Source organism: Centruroides vittatus, unplaced genomic scaffold, assembly GCF_030686945.1.
Source record: "Centruroides vittatus isolate TY-2023 unplaced genomic scaffold, ASM3068694v2 scaffold_435, whole genome shotgun sequence".
Lineage (NCBI taxonomy): Eukaryota > Metazoa > Arthropoda > Arachnida > Scorpiones > Buthidae > Centruroides > Centruroides vittatus.
In genome coordinates this window covers 1012655-1038198 of record NW_027122708.1, presented here as the reverse complement: position 1 = coordinate 1038198, position 25544 = coordinate 1012655, and the positions used below count along the sequence as shown (strand labels likewise).

The following is a 25544-nucleotide window of genomic DNA, read 5'->3' as shown; positions in this document are numbered from 1 at the left end:
CAAAACATCACTCACACTATAGCCACTTTGAATCAGCACGTCACTACAGCTATATTGTGACACAAAGGACAATGGGTTTGCCCATACATACCCCTCCAATTTTGCCATCAATTCTTCTTTTTCATGCACAATTTGGCCCACCCAGGAATGAGACACCTAATTCAAGAACATTACATTTTGTATGGCCTTCAATGCAGAAGGACATTACTAACTGGACCCGTTCCTGCATAAGCTACCAACACTCCAAGGTGAACCAGCATACCAACAGCCCTCTTCAGAAATTTGACCTTCAATCCCATTGATTTGCATGTGTACATCTTGTCAGATCACTTCGTCCATCAGATGGATCTACCTACCTACTCACTTGCATAGACAGATTCACAAGGTGGCCCAAAGTTGTTCCCCTTTACAACATCACCACCAAAACAGTTGCTTGCACCTTCATTTCTCATTGAATCTCCAGATTTGGCCTACCTCCATCTGATCAAGGCCAGCAATTCCAATCACACCTCTCCCTGATAGCTATGCTGGACATCCAAGCACATATGTATGACACCATACCACACCAATGGAAACATTCAACTAAACCATTGGCCATCAGCCAATGGTTTAGTTGATCGTTTCCATTGTTCCGTAAAACAAGCTCCCAGATGTCATGAACAACACTGGATGAAATCCCTCCCAATCATTCTTTTTGGCCTTCAATTCGAATCAACAGTACTTGTACTGAGATAGTATACAGCACAACTGTTTGTCTCCTGGCAGAATTCTTTCATCCTTGATGGGAATCATCAATGGGTCCTATATCCTTTCTCCACTGCCTACAATCCACAATTCAGTCTCTTATGCCAACTCTAACATGTGCACACTAGGATTTCTCTAGGATTTAAGAAATTTGCAGGATATTACTTTAGTTATAATTAGGGTTTCTCTAACCAGATCCTGGGATCCCGGCTGTTTTTTTAATCCAGGAAATTCTTCTCATCCCGATAAATCCCGCAAATTTCTTAAAAGTTCACATTTTCTTATTATGTGTTAAGGTTGAGGAAATTTTGCAAATAGAAAGTATAATTAACTCATAAATTGTCAGAATACATTTGTATTTACTAATTTTAAGCCTGCTTATTAGGTTTTTAAATTTTTGCTTATTATGGCATGTCACAGATTGTCAATAATCAATATGTAGCCTATTTGTGGCAAGACTTTGAAAATTGTTTACTTGTCGGAACCTGTAATATCTCGAATAATTGCACTGGTGCTGTCTTAATTTTTAACCATCATGCCCAGTAGATTCAATAACTGAATTATGCCAGGTTGTGCAAATTGGGTAAGGATACAAACAAGTATGAAGTTTTTCTTCATAAACCTGATTATTAAAGCCAAATGAACTGCTGAATTATCAGGCTTTAAGCTTGATGCTGCTATTAAAGTAGCTGAGGTAGACAAATCAAGAATACCAGACAACAATTTTTCTATTTCTGAAAATTTCTACATAATTGATGAGACTATGTCTTGTTTATAAAATCACACTGCTGTCAATGGCTGGATACCTTAGAGGTATTGAAGGGAGTTGCACTTTGGCACAGAGTATTTCGTGCCAAATCTTGCGCACATAAAAAAAAAACTTGTAGGTACTCAGGGGACTGAGAACCGAGTCAAAATAAAATACAAATTGGCGATGGCGACACTCTTTCTACAAACAGGTGCTAGTGCGAGATTTGTGCACGAGTTTCTCGTTGGGAAGTTGGAAATGCAAACGCTGTGAAATAGAATTTTGACAAATGAATCTTTGAAAAAACCCATTTACCTGTCCCATGTTATTCCAGACATATCTCTGGTCGCGACCTGCTGACCTTGACTGGTTGACCCAAGATATCTTGTTTCAGCATAGGAACATTTTTGAAACTAGATGGCACTAGTCATTATAATTTAATATTAAAACTAACTTCTGAAATATAATTTTTTTTTTGTTTTTACATTTATTAATATATTTATTTTGTTTGTGCAAAATAAAAAAATAATTTCAGATGATACAATAGCCATGATTACTTTTTCAAAAATGGGAAATTTTCGTTAGGCATTGACAAAAATTCAACCTGGGGCAACACGCAACGGAGAGAAATTTCAACATTGCATAGGTTAATTTCACCAAAAATGCATCCTGGATGACCTTGTGGTTGTGGTCGTGGTCGTGGCCGTGAAGTTTTAACATCGTGCTCAAAACCAGAGATACCAAAGAAGATTGGAGAATGAGAATGAGACCTGCCGTGAGTGTCAAAGTGATCCCACTTAGTAGTGAGTCTCCAAGACGTAGTCTTGTCCCAAAAATGGCCTTGCCATTTTTTCTTGTTTAAAAGTAATTTTTAATGCATATTTTACAGCATTATTAATATTATTTTGGAGGTTGCAGGACATATTAAATTACTTAAAAAATAAAAAATAATTATATCATTCAATTTTGAGATTTATTTTATACCTTAAAAATAATTAATTATATCCCAGGATTCCAGTGTGGCAATACACCATATTAATGTATATATTAGATATAAGTTTAGTTTTAAGTTTTCTTTCTTCTTTGTTCTTCCTTTTGTTTTCTATTAATAGAAAACTTTCCACAAACCAGGTTAACTAAGGGAAGTGAAGTAAACCCTTTCCACAAACCAGGTTAACTAAGGGAAGTGAAGGCTCTGAGGGTACTAGAACGATAAAAAGGTTCATTCTTGGGTCGGACTCTCAGTGAAGGTAGACGTGCAAAAGTTACGCTCCTGCTCGTCATCTAAAAGGACAAAGGGAGATGAAGCTGGCCTACAGAAAGAGAAAGGACCCCACTAACGTAAAGAGAGAGAGAGACAACGTCCCTTGTATAAAGAGAATCTTCGAAGAGATCTGAAAAAGATCAGCGAAAAATGATTTAGAGTGGTTCCGCACCAGAAGAGTGTCAATACCAAACAGAGAACCCGGGTATTCCTCATAACCTCCTCTATCATACTAAAACTTCTTGCTATTCTTCTTTTCCTTTTTAGTTTATAATTTATTGTAAGTTAGTTGTAAGATTACAGGTCCATCTTTTCTTATTTGTCACGAGCACGTTCTTTTGCTCTGTATTCACTCGATTCCTTGCCCCAGTTTGGGATATTGTATACTATTAAGAGTTGGAATTTGAAAGAATCCTGTATATTGCTAATCACGTGAAAAAAAATAATTGTTGTTATTTTTTTGGTGTGCTGTCTCTCGTGGATTATTGTACGCTCACATGACCATTACACCAGGAGACAAATCACTTTTTTCTTGAAATCTTAGGAGAAGCAAAGGACCAGAAAATGAGAGACCCTAGTGTACACCTTGTACACCCAGAACTTGACACCTGCTTGCACGTTTTCATGTGAACAGAAGGACATAGAACTTCTCTAAGCCCCCCTTATGACGTCCCCTTCTGGTTACCATTTGGACACCTAAGCATTTCATGATCCTTGCCTATGAAAAAATGACAACAGTCAACATCAACCGACAGCACACCATCAAACTCATCGTACAAGATTGCATGCCCAGACTGCCCAGAATGACCAACTACGCACTGAGTGAGCCAGCACCTCCGATACAATGACGACATGATCAGGAAGGAGGGTCAGGTTCAACTCCCAATACCACTAGCTTCATACCTACTGTACTGGGGGGAGTACTGTGGTGATGTTGCTGGCCATAAATCCAAAAATTGCCACCAGAAGAACTCCAAAACCTCAATGGACCCAGCAACACTGATTTGAAACCTTCTTCTAGGTTCAGACCTTGTAATGTCTACACGTTTGATATTGTGTTCATTCAATATTATTGCACCGCATCATATATGTGGTACAATCCAAAAGTTCGGGGAATGCAGTAATCTATGACAACAAAAGCATGTATTTGAAGTTACAGCGTATGAAATGGATTCTACCAAACCACCTCTACATGTTCAGGTTAATTTCACCCATGTCATGTGATTAAACCGCGAGCGCTGCTGTTTTTTTCCGGAGATAGTTACCTTTGTTCTGCGACGTAACCAAAGTGGAGTTTCAAGAACAACCTCCAACATTTCGACTTCACCGTGACCTTTCACCGTAGAATCACCGTACACCTTTCTTAGCAATTTTAAAATCTCCATAGGTGTTTTACCTAAACGCTGACAAAATTTAATGTTGGAGGTTGTTCTTGAAGCTCCACTTTGATTACGTCACAGAACAAAGGTAACTATCTCCGGAAAAAAACAGCAGCGCTCGCGGTTTAATCACATGACATGGGTGAAATTAACCTGAACATGTAGAGGTGGTTTGGTAGAATCCATTTCATATGCTGTAACTTCAAATACATGCTTTTGTTGTCATAGATTACTGCATTCCCCGAACTTTTGGATCGTACCACGTATAACCCTAAGGAATAATAAAAGGAGAAGTTATTAACTCTTTTCTGTGGCCTAGTATTGTACCCTAAGAGAATTCATCATTTCCTCCATATGGAACTTAATAATTAGTTACAAGCTGATGCTACAGTACTGTACCTATAACTTGACTAACTCTCTCTCTCTCTCTCTCTCTCCCTCCCAGGTTGATAAAATAGTAACTGAAATTTTGATAGTAACCAAAATTAATATGACTTAATGTAAAAAATGTATCATAATAAATGAATCTTTTTTTGGTTAAACTTTTGAGCATAATTATTCTTCATCTGAAGTCATTTGGGGCAAGATCACTTGACAACCAAACTGAAATCTTCATATTGAGCATAAATGTGAACATAATGATAAACAATGTTGAAATGGATTACATAACCTGTGTGTGTATATATCTCATATAATAAAATCTAATGAGTCTATGTGTGTTTATTTGAAGATTAATTGTTGTTTGAAAGTTTCAGGAGATTGAAAGTAAAGCATAAAAGTAAATGTTGTGTATTCTGAAACCACCAAACTTTTATTTAAAGAATATCAAAAATAAAAGAAATTCCGATTTCAGATCAAAATCAAGAATTTTTTCTAAAAATACTATAATACAGTAGAGCATCGATTATCCGACCCCCGATTAACCGACCGCGTTCTAGTTGGCAAATTCAAATATCCACTAGTGATGTGGCGCTACAATATTTGGTTATGTCTTAGCTACTTTAATATTATTTTTGTTAACTTTTTGCATGTTTTAGCTGGCAGCACTGGCTCGATCATGAAAAGGAGGCTAGTATTTAAACCAGGCCTAATACACTATACCAGTGATTCTCAAACTTTTTCAATCCACCGCCCCCTTTGTTCCATAAAGTTATACCCAACGTCCCCGTGAGAGAAAGGATTGGAAATATTCTTAGGAAAACTTTTCTATGAATCTCACACTTTGTGCCCTTATCGTACATTGTTCTCGACATCTGGAAACCATTAAATGCAATGTTTCCTCTTATCCATTTGACAGAGGAAAGGGAACTTTTACCTTTGATCACCGTTCAGTACCCTGCCTCCAGCGCCCCCTAGATTTATTTACTGACCACAAGGGGCGTTATCGCCCACTTTGAGAAACGCTGCACTATACTAATAATGTATTTTTTCATACTTTTTGGTTATCCGACCAACCCCAGTCCCCAATTAAGTCGGATAATCAATGCTCTACTGTATATATTTATAGTAGGAAAAAACCAAAATATCAATTCAATATAAAACAGATAGCAAAAAAATGGACTAATGTGTAAATCCAATTCTTATTTGTCAAACCAATGTTTTGCACAAATACATGGGTTATTCAAAAAGTTTCCAGACTTTTTGAATAGCATGCCCCCAGTTGGTTATTTTTTAATCTGCTTGGAGGCGTGTCTGAAAAAACCTTCCGAGTAACATGTTTCAACCTGTTTGTTGATATCTTGTTTTGGTGATTAGTTATGGCTGTTTATGTGAAGGGGTGTTTGTGGGGTTCGTAAAAAAATCGGATCTGCGGAAATGAACTCTTTGAAGGAACAGCGTTGTTCTGTGAAATTCTGTGTGAAACTTGGGAAATCCTTCACAGAAACTTTTGAGTTGATTACCAAGGCTTATGGTGAGGGTGGGTGAAACATCCCCGCCTCAAAAAAACTGGACAAGTTTGCTTAAACATTATGATGATGTTAACTGTTTTTTTCAATACAAAGGGGTTGTGCATCGTAAATACCTACCTACAGGCCAGACAGTCAACACAGAGTACTACTGGGGGGTTATGAAACACCTAAGAAACAAAATAAGGTGAAAAAGGCCTGAACTTTGGAGGAGCAGTGAGTGGTTTTTTCACCATTAAATGCAACGACCGACTCCTTCGTCCCTCAGAACTCATGGGTTTTTAGCCAAAAAAGAAAAAAAAAAAAAGACCACTGTTCTTCCCCACCCACCCTACTCACCTGACTAGCCCCATGCAATTTTTTCCTGTTTCCTGAACTAAAAAACACACTCAAAGGAAAAAGATTTGCCACCATTCCAGAGATAGAAAAAAAACGACGGAGGAGCTTATGAGCATTCGGGAAAAAGCGTTCCAGGACTGTTTTAAAAAGTGGAAACACCATTGGGATAATTGTGTATGTTGGGGAGGAGACTACTTTGAAGGGGACCCTGACAAATAAATTATAAGTGAAGTTTTTTTTTTTGTAATAAATAAAGTTTGGGAACTTTTTGAACAACCCTTGTAATATGATGTAAAATATTTCTGTTCATAATAAAATGTAAAATTTAATAATGACTAATAAAATCATTTAGCAAATTAGAAGAATAAGATGTTTATTAGTTATGAAAAAGTCACAATTAAAAAAGGTCAAAACGACCATCTCATGACTAATTACATTCCATTGTTGAGCATAGCCTCATAGAAATTAAATTTATGCTACAAGTGTTCAATTTTATAAGAAATAATGAAAATGATCAGATTCTAATTTTTATAACAAATCTATAAATAGGCTACTATTTTAAATTTTGATAAACAATTGTGGCTTTATTAAACCTTATTTATTTTCTTTTCTTTACTTTCCTTATACTATCTTCCTGTAGTAACAATTTTACTTCCGTTTTCTGTTTACTTAACCATTATATAAAAAATGAATTATTTTAAAAGTTTTTGTTATGCAGAACATATAGTATATCACATTTAATTTTATAATTATGTTTAAGCTATTAATAGTTAATATTTATTTTTTTTATTTGAAGAATAATTATTTACCTTTCTACTGCTGATACATTAATTAATCGATCTGGATAACGATCCAATACCAAATAATTATCAAGGGAAGGTCTACGAATGCAATTTAACAGACTTTCTCCATGTTTTGAAGCATTACGAATATCATCTTTTAATTCTCTGTATTCTCCACATTGATTTTCTAGCAGAGCCATTGTTGAACCCACATCATTAGGTAATTCTGTTTCCCTTAAACTTCTTTTCATTTCTTTTAGTGCAAGAGAAATTTCTTGAAGATTACTTGAAAATTTTTCTACTGCCTATAAAAATCATAAATATAACATTGTATCATTTTCAATATTTATAAAATTGTATAAATTGAAATGTATATAATTTTATATAATTTTTAAACATTAATAGTATTATAAAGACATTTGTCACAGCAAAAACTGGTTTGGAATAAAAGTACACACATCAAATACCCAAAAAACCAGTAAAAGGAATAAAAGTACACACATCAAATACCCAAAAAACCAGTAAAAGGAATGAAAATATTTACTTATACAAATGTATTTGTCCATTTGTAATAAACATCATCAGGTATTCTGTAAGGAAAACAGATCAAGCAATTGAATACATTTTAAATACAATTAAAGTAGTTCAAAGTGTGGACATGCATAATGTTAGTGTTACTAAGGTAAATTAAAAATTAAAATTTCCTACATGCAGGTGTACAGTAATAAATATACAGAATGGAAGTCCTAGGAGTGTTCTAAACAAGCCCTCCATGCTGTAGAAAATATATCCATCTCTCTAAAGTTGACCACCTTCCAGTTTCTAACAATCTTGTAAATTTCAAGTGCTTTTAAATATTTCAAATGTGTGGATCTAACACCTGATTTGATGAGTGGGTCTATTACATTGGATGTCAGATCCTACATAATTGAAATATTTAGAAGTTCTTGAAATTTACAAGGCCATTAGAAGGCAGTCAACTTTAGAGGAATGGATACACTTTCTACAGCATGGAAATGTTTTGAACTCTCTTAAGATTTCCATTCTGTGTTTTTATTGCTGAACACCTACACATAGGCAATTTAATTTTACAATTTTTAATTTTTACAATTTAAAATGTACAATTTTTAATTTACCTTTGTAATACCATACCATTTTACATGTGCTAGCTTCAAAATACTTTGAATTTTTGTATTTAAATGCATTTGATTGTAAATGGATGACCAAGTAAAGCATTAATCTACTGCTCTGGGGAGACAGAATTGTATCCAGGCAAACCAGCCCAGTAATTTTTCATAGACAGTCTGTTCTGGATAGACTCCATCCCTCGCCACCTGTTACTTCCATTGTGGTCCTGACTGAACCCATAATGATCATGATTAAAAAAGTCTCTTAGTGCCCACAGGATAAAGAGCCAAAAAATGGAAAAATCACACAAATGTAAATGTAGAATTGTCATCTTTTCTTTTTTATCATCAATAACATTTGACAAAATGTTTGTGAAAAATTAATTATATTTATAAAAATTCATATTTATTTTTAATATAATATTTAATAAAATAAATTTTTTCCATATTCATTGAATGTAATATTTATGTTGACAAAATATACATCATATTTAGTAAAAAAATTATACAACACTTGAAAATCTTAAATTTCAACTAATTATACAGAAATAAATAATTTTAAAAATTTAACACAAAGATATTATATATATGATTTTTACATCAAATTAAAATTTAAAAAATTACCAGTCTTTGTTCTATCCAATCTTCATGGTTATATGGAATTGTTCCTCCAAGATCCTCTGTTAATAAAGTTGGGTTAATGTGTTCATGAAGTTCTTCTAGACAACTACATATGACCAGCTAAAAATTTTAAAAAATTATTATTATTATTCAAGAATAAACCCAAAATTTTGAAATTATTAGAATACAAATTAAAGTATTTACTAAATCTTCAGACAGCTGGTTATATAGTAAATAACATCAACAAACCTTTATAATTAAACCAGCAAATAAAGTTTTTAATATATTTTGACAAGCGCTTTCGATCCTGATTGGGTTCTGCTTCAGGTCAAATGTTTTATACACAAAAGTTTGGAATGCTTAAAGAGCAATTCTAAATTTTAAAATCGCTAAAGATTACCTATTCGAACAAATACAAAAATTCCCACCTACGCATTAATATTAACATTAAAAGTTAAAATTAAAACTAACAATAACATTAAAATACAATAAAATATTTTATTGTATTTTAACGTTATTGTTAATTTTAATTTTTGTGTATAGAACATTTGATCTGAAACAGATCCCAATCAGGATTGAAAGCGCTTGTCAAAATATATTAAAAACTTTATTTGCTGGTTTAATTATAAAGGTTTGTTGATGTTATAAAATATATACTATTAAAATAAATTATTATATCAACATTTTGTGTCTTTTATTTTAAATTAGTTTATTCATTCACATGACATCCTCTTTACAGAAGGTTGCAGTTGATGAACAGTTCTTCTCCACTCTTCATAGTTGTAGACTTTTCCCAAGCTTAAGCCAGTCAATTTTTTGATGTTGTCTTGCCATGTTAGCCTAGGTCTTACCTTTCTCCATCTGTCCTCCACTATTCCTTGAACTGCAATTTTTCAATAATAAAAGGATCTTCAGGGAAACTGATGACAGTTCCCCCCTGAGGATCCTCTTATTATATGCCCAGCATATGCTGTTTTTCTTCTCTGGATGCTGACCATCAGGTTTTTTTCCATTCCAAATCTACTCATAACCTCCTCATTCATTATTCTATCTGTGAGCTTGCCAACTAGAGAGGAGGAGATCTTTAGTACTGCGTCAGGATGAACAATTGGTGATATAACAAGGACAGATGAACAATTTTGTGATATAACAAGGATGTTTCTGTTTAGAACTTCCTTGTCAACTAAAATGAAAGTACACCAACCTTTCGTTTTTCACCCCCTTTTTAAATCAATGTTATAATATTCTCTAAAAGGAATAATGTTGTAATTCAGATATTCCTCTTTGAATGAAGTTGTTATATGGCTCAGGTGATATAAGAAATGAATATTAAAAGAATATAAAGGGTCAACCATTTTGGTAGAGTGAAGGGAAGAAGTTTCATCCCCTTTCTGTTAAAGAGGAAGCAAACTTCCTTTCTACTGAACTTTTATCACCACTTTCATCACCAAGTTTTGACATCATCTGAAGGTTTAATCCCATAGTTTTACCCCTTGCAACTCATTGACATAAAGCAAATCCATCATTTTGATTGGACTAAATCCGAAAATATTATCGAATTTTGCGCTCAAAACGGAAAGTTTGCCATCGGCCTTCAGAGAGAAGAAGAGCAATAGAAAAGGCTACTCCAGGAGTTTGCCAACAGTCTCTCACAAGAGGAAGACAAACAAAAGGGTTCTTTGGAGTTTATTGTAGACCTCCACAAGAAGCTGAACTCCAGAAAAAAGCACCCCATAGTCCACAATATATCAGAAGGAAACTGTATCCTGAATTCGTCGCTGATCTGCAAGTATTATAGCTTCTACATGAACTTTAATTAGAAGATGGCATACAAGACTACGAGAATTCTACATATCGTCTAAAATGTTAAGGTAGTATAACATCGAATTTATTGTAAACTCTCTCTCTCCATGAGATAGATATAAGATAGTATAGTTAGACCTCGATATAATTAATCGCTTCCATTTATTGTAACGTATCTCATGTGTATTTGTAACTTTTATTTTTCATTTCATTAAATATTTTATTTGTTAATATGGATTTATCTCTGACTCATCATCTACCTATGTCCTTCCAAACTTACTCTCGACCCTCCCACTCGAAGTTCCTCACGAATAATCTTTACGCATGGTAATCCACGTCAGAAAACTGATTACCTGGCATCAGGGCCTGACAGGAGACAAGATTTTACAATCATATATCTCCACCTTTTTTTTTTTCACTTATTTAGGAAGCCATCCCTTTGACAACTGAGGGTTAATCAGACAATTAACTGCCCGAGTAAGCAGTATCGTGATCACAACGATATCCTTTACCCCCGGCTAGCCCCTCACATTTTTGTAAATGTGAGGGGCATTACAAAAATAATGAACAAATAAAAACTGCATAAATATTCAAGAAAATAATTATTTTTATAAATAAAAAATACATCTATTATCTGCTTTTCTACATTTTTGTTATAAAAGTTCTTTCTTCAAATAACAAACAGTAATTAATCTATCAGTTAAATGTCAATTGATTTACATTGTAAATTCGTATCTCATTCCTTCAATCTTCCAAAGCAAATGTGTATATGAAATTTCTATGATATTGCTAATACTGAATGACTTATGATCAGTCAACTTCTATTGATAGCTATACTTGTGATCCCGATGAAAAAAGTTTCAAAATGCACTTTATTTTATTTTTTCTATTTGTTTTATAAATAATTTTGCTTATCATAGTCTTTTTTAAACTTTAGATGTTTTTAAAAATTTCTATCATGTTTATATCTAATGTTGTCCAGATCTGCTAAATTAATGACAGTTCAAAGTTTAATATCTAAACAGATGCTTTTGATAAAGAACAAATAAATCACAGTACATAAAGTAATGTGTCATTTTGACTACTTACAACAGAATTTTTATAAAGAACAATTAATTTAAAAGAAATTCTTTCACTAAATTAATTTATGAACTAAAATATTTTCATAATTTTTACAATAAATTTAAAGTTATCAATATTTATAGATTACAGATATAAACAACAGAAAATGATTTTCTCATTAAATTTAAAAACTTTTAAAGCCAGCAAAAATAAGATATTAACATTACAAGATATTTAAAGAACACTTCTACATTATTGTAGAAGTGTTCTTTAAATAATATTTTTTTAAAACCAAATTTTATCAGAAGAATGAATGAATAGATTTTTACAGACTGCTATGTATATTATACTATCCTCAGTATTTAAATAATATGATAGTATGGACTATTTAATATTGTAAAGAACTGAGTCCGAACCTTATTTTTTATTTTATTATTATTTCCGTTTTATTATCTTTTTGTTTGGGGTTTATGTTTATTTAGGACGAAGGTTCCCCACCACTCTCTTGTTAGTAATGAAAAATGAAGATAAAACAACTCACGGAGAAATAAGCGCCATAGGAAACATCTTGCGCACTTGCGCTGCCCGGCGGAAGTAACAGTCCGCAGAAAAAAAAATGGAGGGGGGAGTCCCCACAATCACTAGTAGAGAAATACTTGATAAACCGTCTTAAACATCCCAGAAAATTATGATAAATATTTTGTAAACGATTTATAAGCTTTGTTGGAAACTTAAAGCTGCCAGAACAAAGTTAATGTTAGCAACTAAGTATGTAAATAAGAGGAGTAACCCAGCTCAAGTGTGACGTCACCTCACAGTATAAAACCCGTACGTTAACCGAAGAAGGAGAGGTGATTTCCAAACCGAGGTGAATTCCAAATCGAGGCGACTGTGAGAGCGAGGTTAATTCGAAAGCGAAGTATTTTCTGATAGAAGTCCAGATTGATAATTGGACGATCCAAGGTGTTAAAGAGGAGTTCGATTGACGATTTGACGATATCGAAAGGATTGAGGAAAGTTTCTTCGTATAGTGAGGTGACGGATAGACGTTTAATTAGTAAGAGATATTGTTCATAGTTTCTAAGTATTTGATTGTCGAATTTCAAGGGGAATTACTATTAAGTTAAGCTAAGTAGCTGAGTTTATTGTCGGGTTGACTTGTTGATTTTCGTTAATAAATTTTGTTTGGATTATTGACATTTGTACGTAGTACGTTCTAGTTGCTAATTAAATATATTTGAACTTTTGATCTGACTTGATATTTATCGTTATTATTACTAATCTCTCGGTGCACGCTTAAAAGCCCAGGCCTGGCAAACTAATCTCAAATCCGCGTAAAGTACCCGTTAGGTTAACGGAAGTTTTACCGACCGTAATTATAGTCGGTTTCCTAAGATACTAAAAAAAAAAATAGTACTTTACAATATGGTCTTCTATATTACTTATTTGGGCAAAATTATATATACTAATGTATATCCTGGACAATCAAGTGTTATTACATTGTGCCAGTATTTTGGGGATGACCCATATCTTCGTCAATAGAGCAAATGCCTTATTGCATAACAAGTAGCATAATGTAAATCATACTATTTGTGATGGATTGATCTAAGGATAAAAATGCCTAAAAAATATACTGGCCTATCTAAAATTTTCTTTTTTTGGATGATCTCTTCTTTCACATATCAAATAGTTCAAAGTTAAACTGATGGCAGAGAAAAGTAAAAAATATCAGATCTATGCAAAACAACAAATTTAAAATAAAAATGATATATAGTATTGAGTGAATATTGATAAATTGATGCTATTATTGGAGAATAAAAGCTAAAATACCATGTAAATATTTTTGGGCTGCAATTTTCAAAAATTTAGACCTATAAATTCCCACTGGTGTCCATCTGTCCTTCCTAAATCTTGAGAATGGAGTGAGATAGATGAAAGTTGAGACAGGTATGGAAAGTGTAGTGGCAGGTGGCCCTAATTAACTTCCAGTGCAAACCTAGAAGTCACGTTATTTCAATTCAAAAATTTTCTCCTGAATGGAGTTAGAGGACTGGCATGACTCTTGTGTTAACAGAAAAAGTATGATGTACAGGGGCAAGACACTACTAAAATTGAAAACACTGTGACATTGTCACAATAAATAATAGGTCATATCATTTTGCATTACAGCTTAATCCATTACTAGTTTTCCAAAGATTGTTTACAAATCAGCAGGTAGTCAGATATTTACAGCAATATAGAGCATTTGTATATTTTATAAAACATAAGTGAAAGTAAATACCTTGAATCTAAATTCTTCCTTGAAAAATTTATTGCTGACTTCAGATATAGCTTTCTGGAAGAATCCTAATGGTCTCAAGACAAATACAACATGGACATTTCCTGGAAAATATCCCTGAAATCAAAATTGCATAAATGAAATACAGTATTTGTTAGATATAAAGGGCAGTTATTAAAATATATTCTATTGAAGCTAAAATTATTGACACAACATGTACTGTTTCTTATTTTAAAATACATAAAAAAAAAGAAAGCTTATCTTTAACAAACAAAAAATCTATTTCTAATGCATCAAAATATTAAATGAATATAGAAAATCACAAAATTCTGTTTGATTGTAACATTAAGAACAGACTTCATAGCTGTGCTCCATGAACTTGTGTGTCCTATATGTCCCTAGGCTTGTGGGGTCTGAACACCAAAAGCCCATTCACAACTTAGTATAGAAAATAACTGTTATTGACGACTTATTAATCTGTGAAGTGTTTCAAAAACAGATTTTATGGGACATAACAGAAATAAATAATCTGCATATACTAAACATTATAATGCACATTCAAGACCTAGCACATCACTTCTGCTCTTATTCTGAGATATAGAGGAATAGGGTAGTGGTGCCATCCTGGGTAATACTACCACCCTCAGTAACTAGTTCTGTTTGCATCAAAAATCTGCCAACATTGCCAAAATCTTGCTAACATTGCCAATAATTAATGGCTACAATTGCAAAAATGTGCAGTTGAAGCCATTAGGTTGCACTTCCATGTACAGTACTGCAATGTTCATTTTTGTGCATTGATGCTGATGATAACATCATTTTTTACTTGTCTAAAAAATCAAGATATGAAGACTTAAGAATCTCTTTTGTTTTTATCATTATTTTTTATGAAATACTTATTAATGAATAAGTTGGCATTATGTAACAGACTGCTTCACACGTTGTAAGGAACTGAGTCCGAACGTTATTTTTATTTTATTATTATTTCCGTTTTATTATCTTTTGTTTGGGGTTTATGTTTATTTAGGACGAAGGTTCCCCACCACTCTCTTGTTAGTAATGAAAAATGAAGATAAAACAACTCACGGAGAAATAAGCGCCGTAGGAAAACATCTTGCGCACTTGCGCTGCCCGGCGGAAGTAACAGTCCGCAGAAAAAAAAATGGAGGGGGGAGTCCCCACAATCACTAGTACAGAAATACTTGATAAACCGTCTTAAACATCCCAGAAAATTATGATAAATATTTTGTAAACGGTTTATAAGCTTTGTCGGAAACTTAAAGCTGCCAGAACAGAAAGTTAATGTTAGCAACTAAGTATGTAAATAAGAGGAGTAACCCAGCTCAAGTGTGACGTCACCTCACAGTATAAAACCCGTACGTTAACCGAAGAAGGAGAGGTGATTTCCAAACAGAGGTGAGTTCCAAACCGAGGTGAATTCCAAATCGAGGCGACTTTGAGAGAGAGGTTAATTCGAAAGCGAAGTATTTTCTGATAGAAGTCCAGATTGATAGTTGGACGATCCAAGGTGTTAAAGAGGAGTTCGATTGACGATTTGACGATATCGAAAGGATTGAGGAAATAGTTTTCTTCGTATAGTGAGGTGACGGATAGACGTTTAATTAGTAAGAGATTTTGTTCATAGTTTCTAAGTATTTGATTTGTCGAATTTCAAGGGGAATTACTATTAAGTTAAGCTAAGTAGCTGAGTTTATTGTCGGGTTGACTTGTTGATTTTCGTTAATAAATTTTGTTTGGCTTATTGACATTTGTACGTAGTACGTTCTAGTTGCTAATTAAATATATTTGAACTTTTGATTTGACTTGATATTTACCATTGTTATTACTAATTTTTCGGTGCACGCTTAAAAGCCCAGGCCTGGCAAACTAATCTCGAATCCGCGTAAAGTACCCGTTAGGTTAACGGAAGTTTTACCGACCGTAATTATAGTCGGTTTCCTAAGATACTAAAATTAAGTACTTTACAACATTCTGTTCTCAAATCTAAAAGTTCTTTGCAATATTATGTGGGTAGTGTTACCATAATAATTGGGATAATACTGCCATATGATTGTATTACCAAGTGCATTCATTGTAACTTTTATTATATGTAAGTCTTAAAAATGCTTCCCAGATTCCAGCTTGCACTGAAAAGTTTAACTTTAATGTGACTGACTTATCCTTGCCATTAGTCATTTTAAAGAATGATGATAATCACAATAAGCAACATTTGACTATTTCCACTAAAACCTAAATATTGAAGAACTTTTTAAATTAACTTATGTTAATTTTGTTTATATGTTAAAAGATCTATTTCTATTGTTTATGTAAAATTTATGTAAAACAGCAGAAGCAAATAATAAATAAATTAACAAAATAAAATGGTTTGAATCTACTTCTATCTCAAACAATTGCACTTAAAATTCAATGTTTGGCTGCAGCTGGAGTTAGTGCTGTCATCAGGATACCTGCTCCAAAGCTTTGCTAATAGCTAGTTTTACTCATGCATGAATGATACAAGGGTACTAACTTAGACTAGCCCATTTTTAAGTAATGGTGATGCTTTTAAAATATGCAGTCAAGTGACAAGTTACTCGGTAGAGCTACTAATATATAATCTTGTCAGAATTTTTTTTAAAACAAATCTACAAACTACAGACAAGCAATATTAATAAGAGTATCAGATCAATAATGAGTAAACACTACAATATTTTCAGAATGAATATATATCTTCCATATCTCAATGCTGCTGGACCACTGCTTTTTATAATTTATGCTATGATAAAAATAACACATTATAAAACCAGTCAAATTCTGGTATTAACAGAATATTTTGACACTGATAAAACTGAATTTGTTAAAAATTTACTATAAATCACTTTCATAAAAGAATATCCCAATGCAGTGAACATAATACAATTATAGAAGAATTTTAAGTTTTCACAAATAATTTGTGCTATAACTACTAATGATGCAACAGTAATGAAAAATGAAAGAAGTGGACACTAAATTTATTTAAAAAAACTGTTTCAATGAAATTTTTCTTCTGTATTGTTCAAGAAATACTCATCAGTAAAACTAAGTGTATTACTTATAAGATGTAAAAACACTCCACACCAAGCAATGATACAGAATTAACAACACAACTATCTATTCGCATTACAGAAAAGGCTTATTTAAGTGAGTATTTTCAACAGTTCATAACTGTCCTCTTCAGGCTTTATTATCATATACAGAGAACAGAATAATACTTTTTGAAAAATGGAATACAAATGGTAAAGAACATTTTTCAAAATTGTTCCTTGTGCATAAGCATGGAATACAATTGAAATATAAAAGTAAGTAAGTAAATAACTATTAATTGATATAGCAATAGCTTTTACATGGGAGTTAATAAAAATTTTACACAAAGTTAAGTATTTGAACAAAAAAGTTATACAATTTGTACAGCATTGACATACTGAGACTATCATCTAGTAAATTAATAGGATTGAAATCAAGTCAAAAAATAGATCTTATTTCGGAAAGCAGTACACACAACGAGAACAGATGATCTAACAAAGGGTTACAAACATTTTACAAAAAGAGCATTCAACATTATTCAATATAATGATTCATTTTTCCTTTTAAAGTAATTGAGTATCTATTTAGACAAAGCTGAATAATTAATGATTTAATTTTATAATTTATATTAGATAGTAGATAAAAAGATGGACGCCAAGAGGTTTTCTCCAATGTTTTGAAATTATATTCTTTCTCCCACAAATAAGACACTTCCCAAGGCCAATATATTTCTCTTAATCTTTGCTCACAGGTTAAAAAAAATTAATTTTCATTAGCAAATTCCAAACAACTGGCAAAAGATAGACCAAGATTGTTTAACAATTTTTTAACAGTGGTGAACCACAACTGCTGGGAAGTGATGTTACTGGTTGACAATAATTTGTTATATATCAATTGTCCATAATCACTACTCAGTAAAAAAATGATTTTATGCCAGAATCAAAGCAAACACAGAGACAAATTAACAGCCAGAGTAGGCCTACCCAATTCTGTTCTTATCACAGGCCCTGGCACAGAATGATTTAAACAAAAAACTTGTTTGAAGAAAAATAATTGTATTTTTTCCACTTTGTCTACCAACAATCTTCTCTATATGGGAAATGCATATAAAATGCTCAATCTAATTAATGTGTCGAATAACCTGAAATGATTAAGTGAAGAAATTCTTAGTTTGATAAAAGCTTGATGAGATTTGAATTTTTGCTTTAGCATCTAGTATAACTTTTTCCAGGTGCAAAGAAAATGAACCGAGTGGTAAAATGAATACCTGGATATTTAAAGTGTAAAACAATATCCAATTTATGATACTCTAAGTAAAATTTATCAGATTTTTTAAGCTTGCCACTCCTTCAGAAAATCATTATTTTCGTTTTTTTGAGATTAACTGATAGCCTTGGCAATATAATCTTGGCAATATTTATGAATCAAATTTATTCTTTCCTGAAGAGATACTACTGGGTTAGTCAACAAAAGAACATTGTCCACATATAAGAGGCTATTTATATTTATATGTTGGACGTAACAAACTCTGTACTAAAAAGTGTTTCTTCTATTAAATAACATGTACTAGAAAACAAATTTTTAAGTAAATTAGTGAAATTTGTTGAAAGACCTATTTATCTTAATTTAAACCATAGTATATCATGATGAACAGAATCGAAAGCTTTTTTTAGTCTATAAAACCTACATAAAATTTTTTCTATTTTTTTTGAAAGTGTGGATTGAATAATTCCGTTTAAAATGAACAAATTATATTCTACTCCTTTATTCTTTACAAAAGCTCCTTGAAAAGAAGTAATGATGTCATACTCTTCCATCCAGAATTGAAGATGATTTGCCGATATGGTTGAAAACAATTTTCTTAGTACACTGATTAATGCTATTGGCCGATAATTACTTGAAACTGATCTACTGCCATTTTTATATAACATTTTTAAGTTAATTTGTTTCCAAGTTGCAAGAAATTCACAGTTTGATTTAAATAAATTGAACATATTTAGAATATCACTGAGTATTTCAATGGAAAAATATTTAATCATTTCATTTTGAATATTATCTAAACCTGGTGATGTACAAAGTTTTAGTTTTCTGACTGCATAATCTAATTCCGAATGAGAATCTGGATCATCTAAGAGAGGAATAGGAATATAATATATATATAGTTGGAGGTGTAATTTATTGGTGTGATTTATTTGGTGAGAAAGATGTGAATATAGTAGGAGTTTATAAAAAAACATAACCGTATGAAGACCAGAAAAATGTTCTCTCAGGAAGCTGAGCCAAACCTCACTTGGAATTACACTTACATAATTTCTCTTGGTTCTGAATTTGTTAACTATAAACCAAAATTTTTTTGAACTTTTTGTACATTGTAATTGTAGATTAATTTTGGCCCTAAATAGCTTTTTCTTAGCTTTACATAATGATTTGCAACTCTTGTTTAATTTATAATATTCTTATAATAAATCTCTGGTCTTATTTTTATGGAATAAAAAACAATTCCTTCTTTCATTTAATTGTAAACATTCCACAACAAACATTGTTTATCAAACAGTTTTATTAAATAAGTCATTTTAAACAGTCCACATTGGGCTGCTGAAGTTAGTAAAATTTTTGAAAATTTCAAGTAAAAATCCTGAACATCCAATAAAAAACTCATCTTTAATGTTTTATACAATGAAATAACTTGCATAAGATATTTTCCAAACATATCCTGTTTCCATATGTAACGTGCCTTGTATAATTTCCATAATATAGATTTTTCTGAATTAAAAATAAGAATTGTTGAGATCGGAAAGTGATCAGAACTAAATTTGTCAAGTACGGTTACATTGAAAATGTACCGTACTTGACAAATTTTACTTGTATCTAGATTTACATTTAGTGATATCAGATCTATTACTGACATACCATTGGATGAAACAAAAGTAAAATTGGCTGGATAATCATTAACACTGTAGCCATTTAAAATATACAAATCCATAGGATTGAATCAACTGTAAATATTTTTTTCCCTTTGAAACATCTGGATAAGTTTCTACTCCTCAAATACATGCACTGTGATAAAGGAATGTTTGAATTTTCCCAATTTTTTTCATATCCTTTATATCCTAAATATACATGCTGTGATCATTATATATACAAGTAACCTTTTTATTTTTTTCATCCAAAGAAATTTCTATAGCATTGGGAAATCTTGTACCAGATGTGGGTGGATTTAATTGTCTTCCGTGCAATCTTTTATCAATATCTATTCCTAAATACAGTAGAGCGTCGATAAGTGGAACGTCAGTAAGTGGAACGATTTTCAGTCGGACTGTATCGTGCTGAATCGAATGTTTTTGATACTAAATTTACTTCTAAAGTATAATTTTCATGTTTTTTATATTCTTTAATATATTTATTTTGTTTGTACAAAATGCAGAAATAATTTTTAACGATACGATAGCCTCGATGATCATTATAAAAATTTTCGTTAGGCTTAAAATCGACGAAAATTCAACACGAAGCGACACGCAACGGAGAAAAATTCAACAGGAAGCAATATGCAACGGAGAAAAATTTGAACAGGTTAATGTATTTTTTCGTACAAAGTCGGAAACTGGAACAAATCATTAACTGGAAGGACCCCAGTCCCCAATTGGTTCCACTTATCGACGCTCTACTGTAATGAGGATGAGGAAGAGTACATAAAAATTGAAGATTAAAAGGATTAAAGCATCTCACAACTCCTTCAGCAATCCTATAAAAATATAGTCTTTTCCTACAGATATACAGTTGACATTAGCTTCCAGATTTAGTAATTGCATAGGTGCTGTCATTTCGCCTCATCTACACAAGACATCACAGAAATAATTATTTCTCTGATTACCTAATATTGCCTATCTTCCCATTCATGCAACTGGTTCAAGTTTATACTTGGCTGAATGTGAATATTTTAAATACCAAAATTTGACACATCTGTTTCCTACTGTAACAAAGTAATTTTCACTTGAATTAAATGATATGGCTTTAACTTCACAAGAAACTTTATTTGAAGCTATCTTGACATTTGATTTCCATTCCCATATATTAACAATCATGTCATGTTTAGTTATTCCTGATTGTAAGTTAGATTAGGGTCTCTAAGCTTGATTTTCAGTTAGGTTATGATAAGTTAGGTTAAATTAGAGTAGGGATAAGAGACAAAAAAAAAAGAGCTAACTACATTAAATATTACAGTAAAGTAAATAATTATATTTATCATAACTATTTAAGCATTTAATGATGCAAAAAGCTAATGTTGCAGGAGATTAAATTATGATGATTAAATGATTTAATGTCTAAAATGTATAAGATTTCTTTTACAAAAAGTAAGCTGAAATTTTTACATTTTTACAGAAAGTTTTACAAATTTTTACACAGTTAAAAAAATGTGTTTTAAGCCCAAACTAGTTTAAAGGAAAATTCTAATGCAGATCTAACTAAATCAGTAGTATACCTTCTATGTAAAATATTTTTTTGATATTCTGCTATATGATATTGAAACATCATCAGGAAGGAGAGCCTATGTTTTTTTAAACTGAATTTACTTGATAATATTCAAACTATACACTTAAATTCAACATTCTGTTCTGTTCAAATTTTTTCCTGATGATGATGATAATGATAATGTTAACTTGTATATTTTGTATTTTTTTGCTTTATCACCCATTAAAATATTTAATGTCAAAAGACAGGATTTCTTTCATATTTTAAACAAAAAATTAACATTACATGACACTTTTACAGCAATTGTTAGATGGCATATTCTAATCTAGTATCCATTAGACCAGCACAGTATTAGACCACTGATTCCCAAACTTTTTTGAGGCACTGCTCCTTGGTTTCATAAACTTATGTTATACCCAATGCCCCCTAACCCATTTTCTCTTGTGTGAGAAAGGCTTGGAAATATTTTTAGAATATCTTTCCTATGAACCTCACACATTTTTCTCCACATCTGGAAACCATTAGATGCAATGTTTCTTCTTACCTGTTTTAACAGAGGCTAGAAAAAGTTGTTAGTGACCCCAATCCTCACCTATGATTATCTATTCAGTACCCTACCTCCAGCACTCCCTTCCACTCACTTGCTTTGTTTCACCCCCCTAGATTTACTCATAAACCCACAGGAGGCAAACTTTTTATTTATTATATCATGCCTAGGCTTTCATAAGGGCATAATGCTAATTCCCAACATATTGTAGAAACAAAAAAAAAATGTCTCAAAATTTGAAATATATTTTTATAAAACTTGATTGTCATAAGGTAAATAAGGTAACATTAAAGACATTTTAAAATGAAATTTATCGTTTATCTCTGTTAAGAACAGAAATTTAGTGGGTTATGTTCTTATGTTTAGATCATCTAAATAATAACATTGTCAAATAAGGATGAACACAAGGATCTGTCAGTGTATTCCTCTTAATTCCAAATTCAATAGTGCTATACAATCAATCTGAGACATTTAACTTGTCATCCAGTTCATCCTCCTCATCTGTACGTAGAATGTCTTCAACTGGTAGGTTCTGTCTAATTTGAGCATCACACTCCCTTTTTTTTTTGTATTTCATTTGGAATTATTCCTGTGGTGCACAACTTCATAAGGTTCTTGTATTTTGCAAGTAAAATTGATAGAGTATCATGATAACATCTAGGAGTAATGTTAACTCCACAGTTGTCTTCTCTGCATTCCTTGTTTTGCTGGGATTTCCAACTTCCAACTTTCTGGCTTTTTCTGGGTCTACCAACAGGTTTTGTTTAGAATTCACTTGTGGCACTCAACAGAACCTCATAGACTTTTGCATTGTCTTTCAGGGAATATTGTAGGAAAAATGATGTCACTCCCTTTTTTAAACCACACAATATCAAACCTTCTTTCATTTGAGTCTTCTTGGTTTTTCCTTGTGCTGTCATTTCAACATCATCATGAATTAGTGCTTGCTAAAGGACTTTCCAGTCAAGAAAGTCTGTGCGCTCTAGCTTTAGAACCATGTACAGCTTATTTTTCCTTGCAAATCTAATTATAGGTACCCATGTTGAAGGCACCCAAATTATTTGATTTTTGGAATATGTCTCAATACATCGAGCGCATACTGTCACAAGTACAGTACTTGTGGTCAGGTGTAGCAGGTAATGTATGTTAACTTCTTTTATAGCAGAAAAGTTTGGACATAAAAAGAATTGTGTAGTTAGAAATTGGCAATGCTTGTTCTGGATGCAACATTTCAGTTTACAGCACTTCAGAAATAGTAGTGAAGTTTGGAATGACAGCAACATGTAGGTTAAGCCAATATGTTAATGGCTATAACTTATGCATTATAATTGAAACAGTTATATCTTTTTGCAAGATAAAGACAAGAATATCAACAATGTAATCTAGATATATAACCATACTAAATTATAAGGTTTCTCATTTCCCGGTCTTTTGCTTGTCCTGGGATTTTAAGAAAAAAGTGATGTTTCCTGAGATATAATTAATTATTTTTAAGATATAAAATAAATCTCAAAATTGAATGATATAATTATTTTTCATTTTTTAAAGTAATTAATATGTTCTGCAACCTCCAAAATCATAATATTAATAATGCTGTGTAAATATATATTAAAAATTACCTTTGAATTACATAGCAATTTTCACAAATAGAAAAAAATTTATTAAAGTTTGTTAAAAACTGCTTACAACAACAATAATCGAATAAAAACAAAAGAAAAAAGCCTTTTAACTGAGTTTAAAATTTAAAGAAAAAAATGAACTTCTAACTTAGAAGGTAATTTTCATTTTTAAAATAAAACATAATACAAAATATTATTGTACATTTTAATAAGATTTTAAAAAGCAAAGATGGTCAATACAGTCACCAACCTGTTTATTTATAGCGGTCTTTTTTGTGCGATTTTTTATTTTGTGCGGTATAGTTGGCGACTAGTCTCATGCGTTTTGTCATGTCTCATGTTGACTTATTATAGCTAAATAAACTTATTATAGCATAAATGAACCTATTATAGTAATATTATTGCATGAATATGCGAAAAATGAAATAATTTATTTTTTAAGTCAACAAAACACCACCGGGACAAAAAATATGTAAAACAGATGATAGACGAGACGATGCAGTCAAGTGCTGACATCTGTTGTCAATAAATTCTACGTCTGTTTTAATTACGTTAATTAAACCTTCAAAGTGCTTTCACATTCCTAGACCATTAAGATAAGATTCATTTCAAAGCGTAAATTGAAGGTAAATGTACTGTATTATTTTTTCTATTTAGATATAAAATTTTAGGATTTTTATTTTGTTTAGACATAATCCCTGAAAATGAATAAGGGCAAAAACAAAGCAAAGAGGAAGGTAATTTCCTTAGAGACTAAGACTACGATTTTAAAACGAGTTATTTTCTATGTGAGACTTTTTTATGCGGTCCCTATTCACCGCATAAAAAAAAATATTTTTTTAATTGTGTGCTGAAAACTATTTTTTCTATACCACCGTGAAGTTTTGTGCGATTAAGTTATTATATTAACTTAAGTGCTTCTCTGATATGAAAAGAATATTCTTTTCACAGAAGCACCGAATAGCATGAAAACTAGAATAAAATAAGCATTGATATTATCTCTCCCTCAAATTTACAATATATGAAAGGATATCGATTATTTATAACTTATAATCTTTAATAAAATACAACGATAAATCATGGAATGGCAAGATATGAATGATATCATTGCTACATTATAATTGTCAGTAGTATGCAAGTAGAACATTCAGAACATGCTGTAAAAACATACATTTATTCATTAACTTTATTCTTTTATGTCTTTATAATCAAATTATTATTATAATTTTATTTTATTTTCTTACGTTTTACAAGTGAACTAAGATAAAACTGTCGTAAGTATGAAAATTAGTGTTAACCAAGGAACCAAGGCCGAATCTGCACATAAGCTGAACAAGCTGGAGGTTAGAGCTCTCGTTATGAGTCTATAGCTTATAAGGTCTCACATTTTAACATGTTTATTGTTATTTGGTGAATGGAAAGTGCTTGTTAGATGTTAGTTTAGGGCCACAACAAGTTTAAGTTCAAGCCTTCTTATCGTATTATCAGGTAGAGTACAATGTAAAGTTATAATATATCCGAAAAATAATTAAATAATTAACTTTCTTCTATGCGGTTTAATATGCCTTTAAACGTATTTCACGTGACTTGCCGTTAATTCGTGATGCGGCATACACCTTTAGGCGTAATTAATCAAAAAAATTTGATTATTTTGCGTTATATTCAATTTTCCAGCGATCTAGCTTTGATTCGCGCTTCTGTAGGTCGATTGACTTTGTTTAAGCCAAAAAGTGTTTTGTGACCACCCCTGGGCCTAAATATTTCAATAAAATGGACCCCTACCATTCTACA

The 25544-nt window shown here is 31.9% G+C and overlaps 1 protein-coding gene across 5 annotated transcripts in view; it reads right to left on the bottom strand.

The window, feature by feature from the left end:
* LOC136989037 (guanine nucleotide exchange factor DBS-like) overlaps positions 1–25544 on the bottom strand; it is a 177298-nt gene that overhangs the window by 76962 nt on the left and 74792 nt on the right. For all 5 annotated transcript variants that reach the window (XM_067287089.1, XM_067287088.1, XM_067287090.1 and 2 more), the window contains 3 exons: positions 14058–14171; positions 8915–9031; positions 7191–7468 (listed from right to left, as the gene is read on the bottom strand). In XM_067287089.1, the coding sequence (XP_067143190.1) occupies positions 7191–7468; positions 8915–9031; positions 14058–14171 (509 nt within the window). The remainder of the gene's footprint in view (positions 1–7190; positions 7469–8914; positions 9032–14057; positions 14172–25544) is intronic.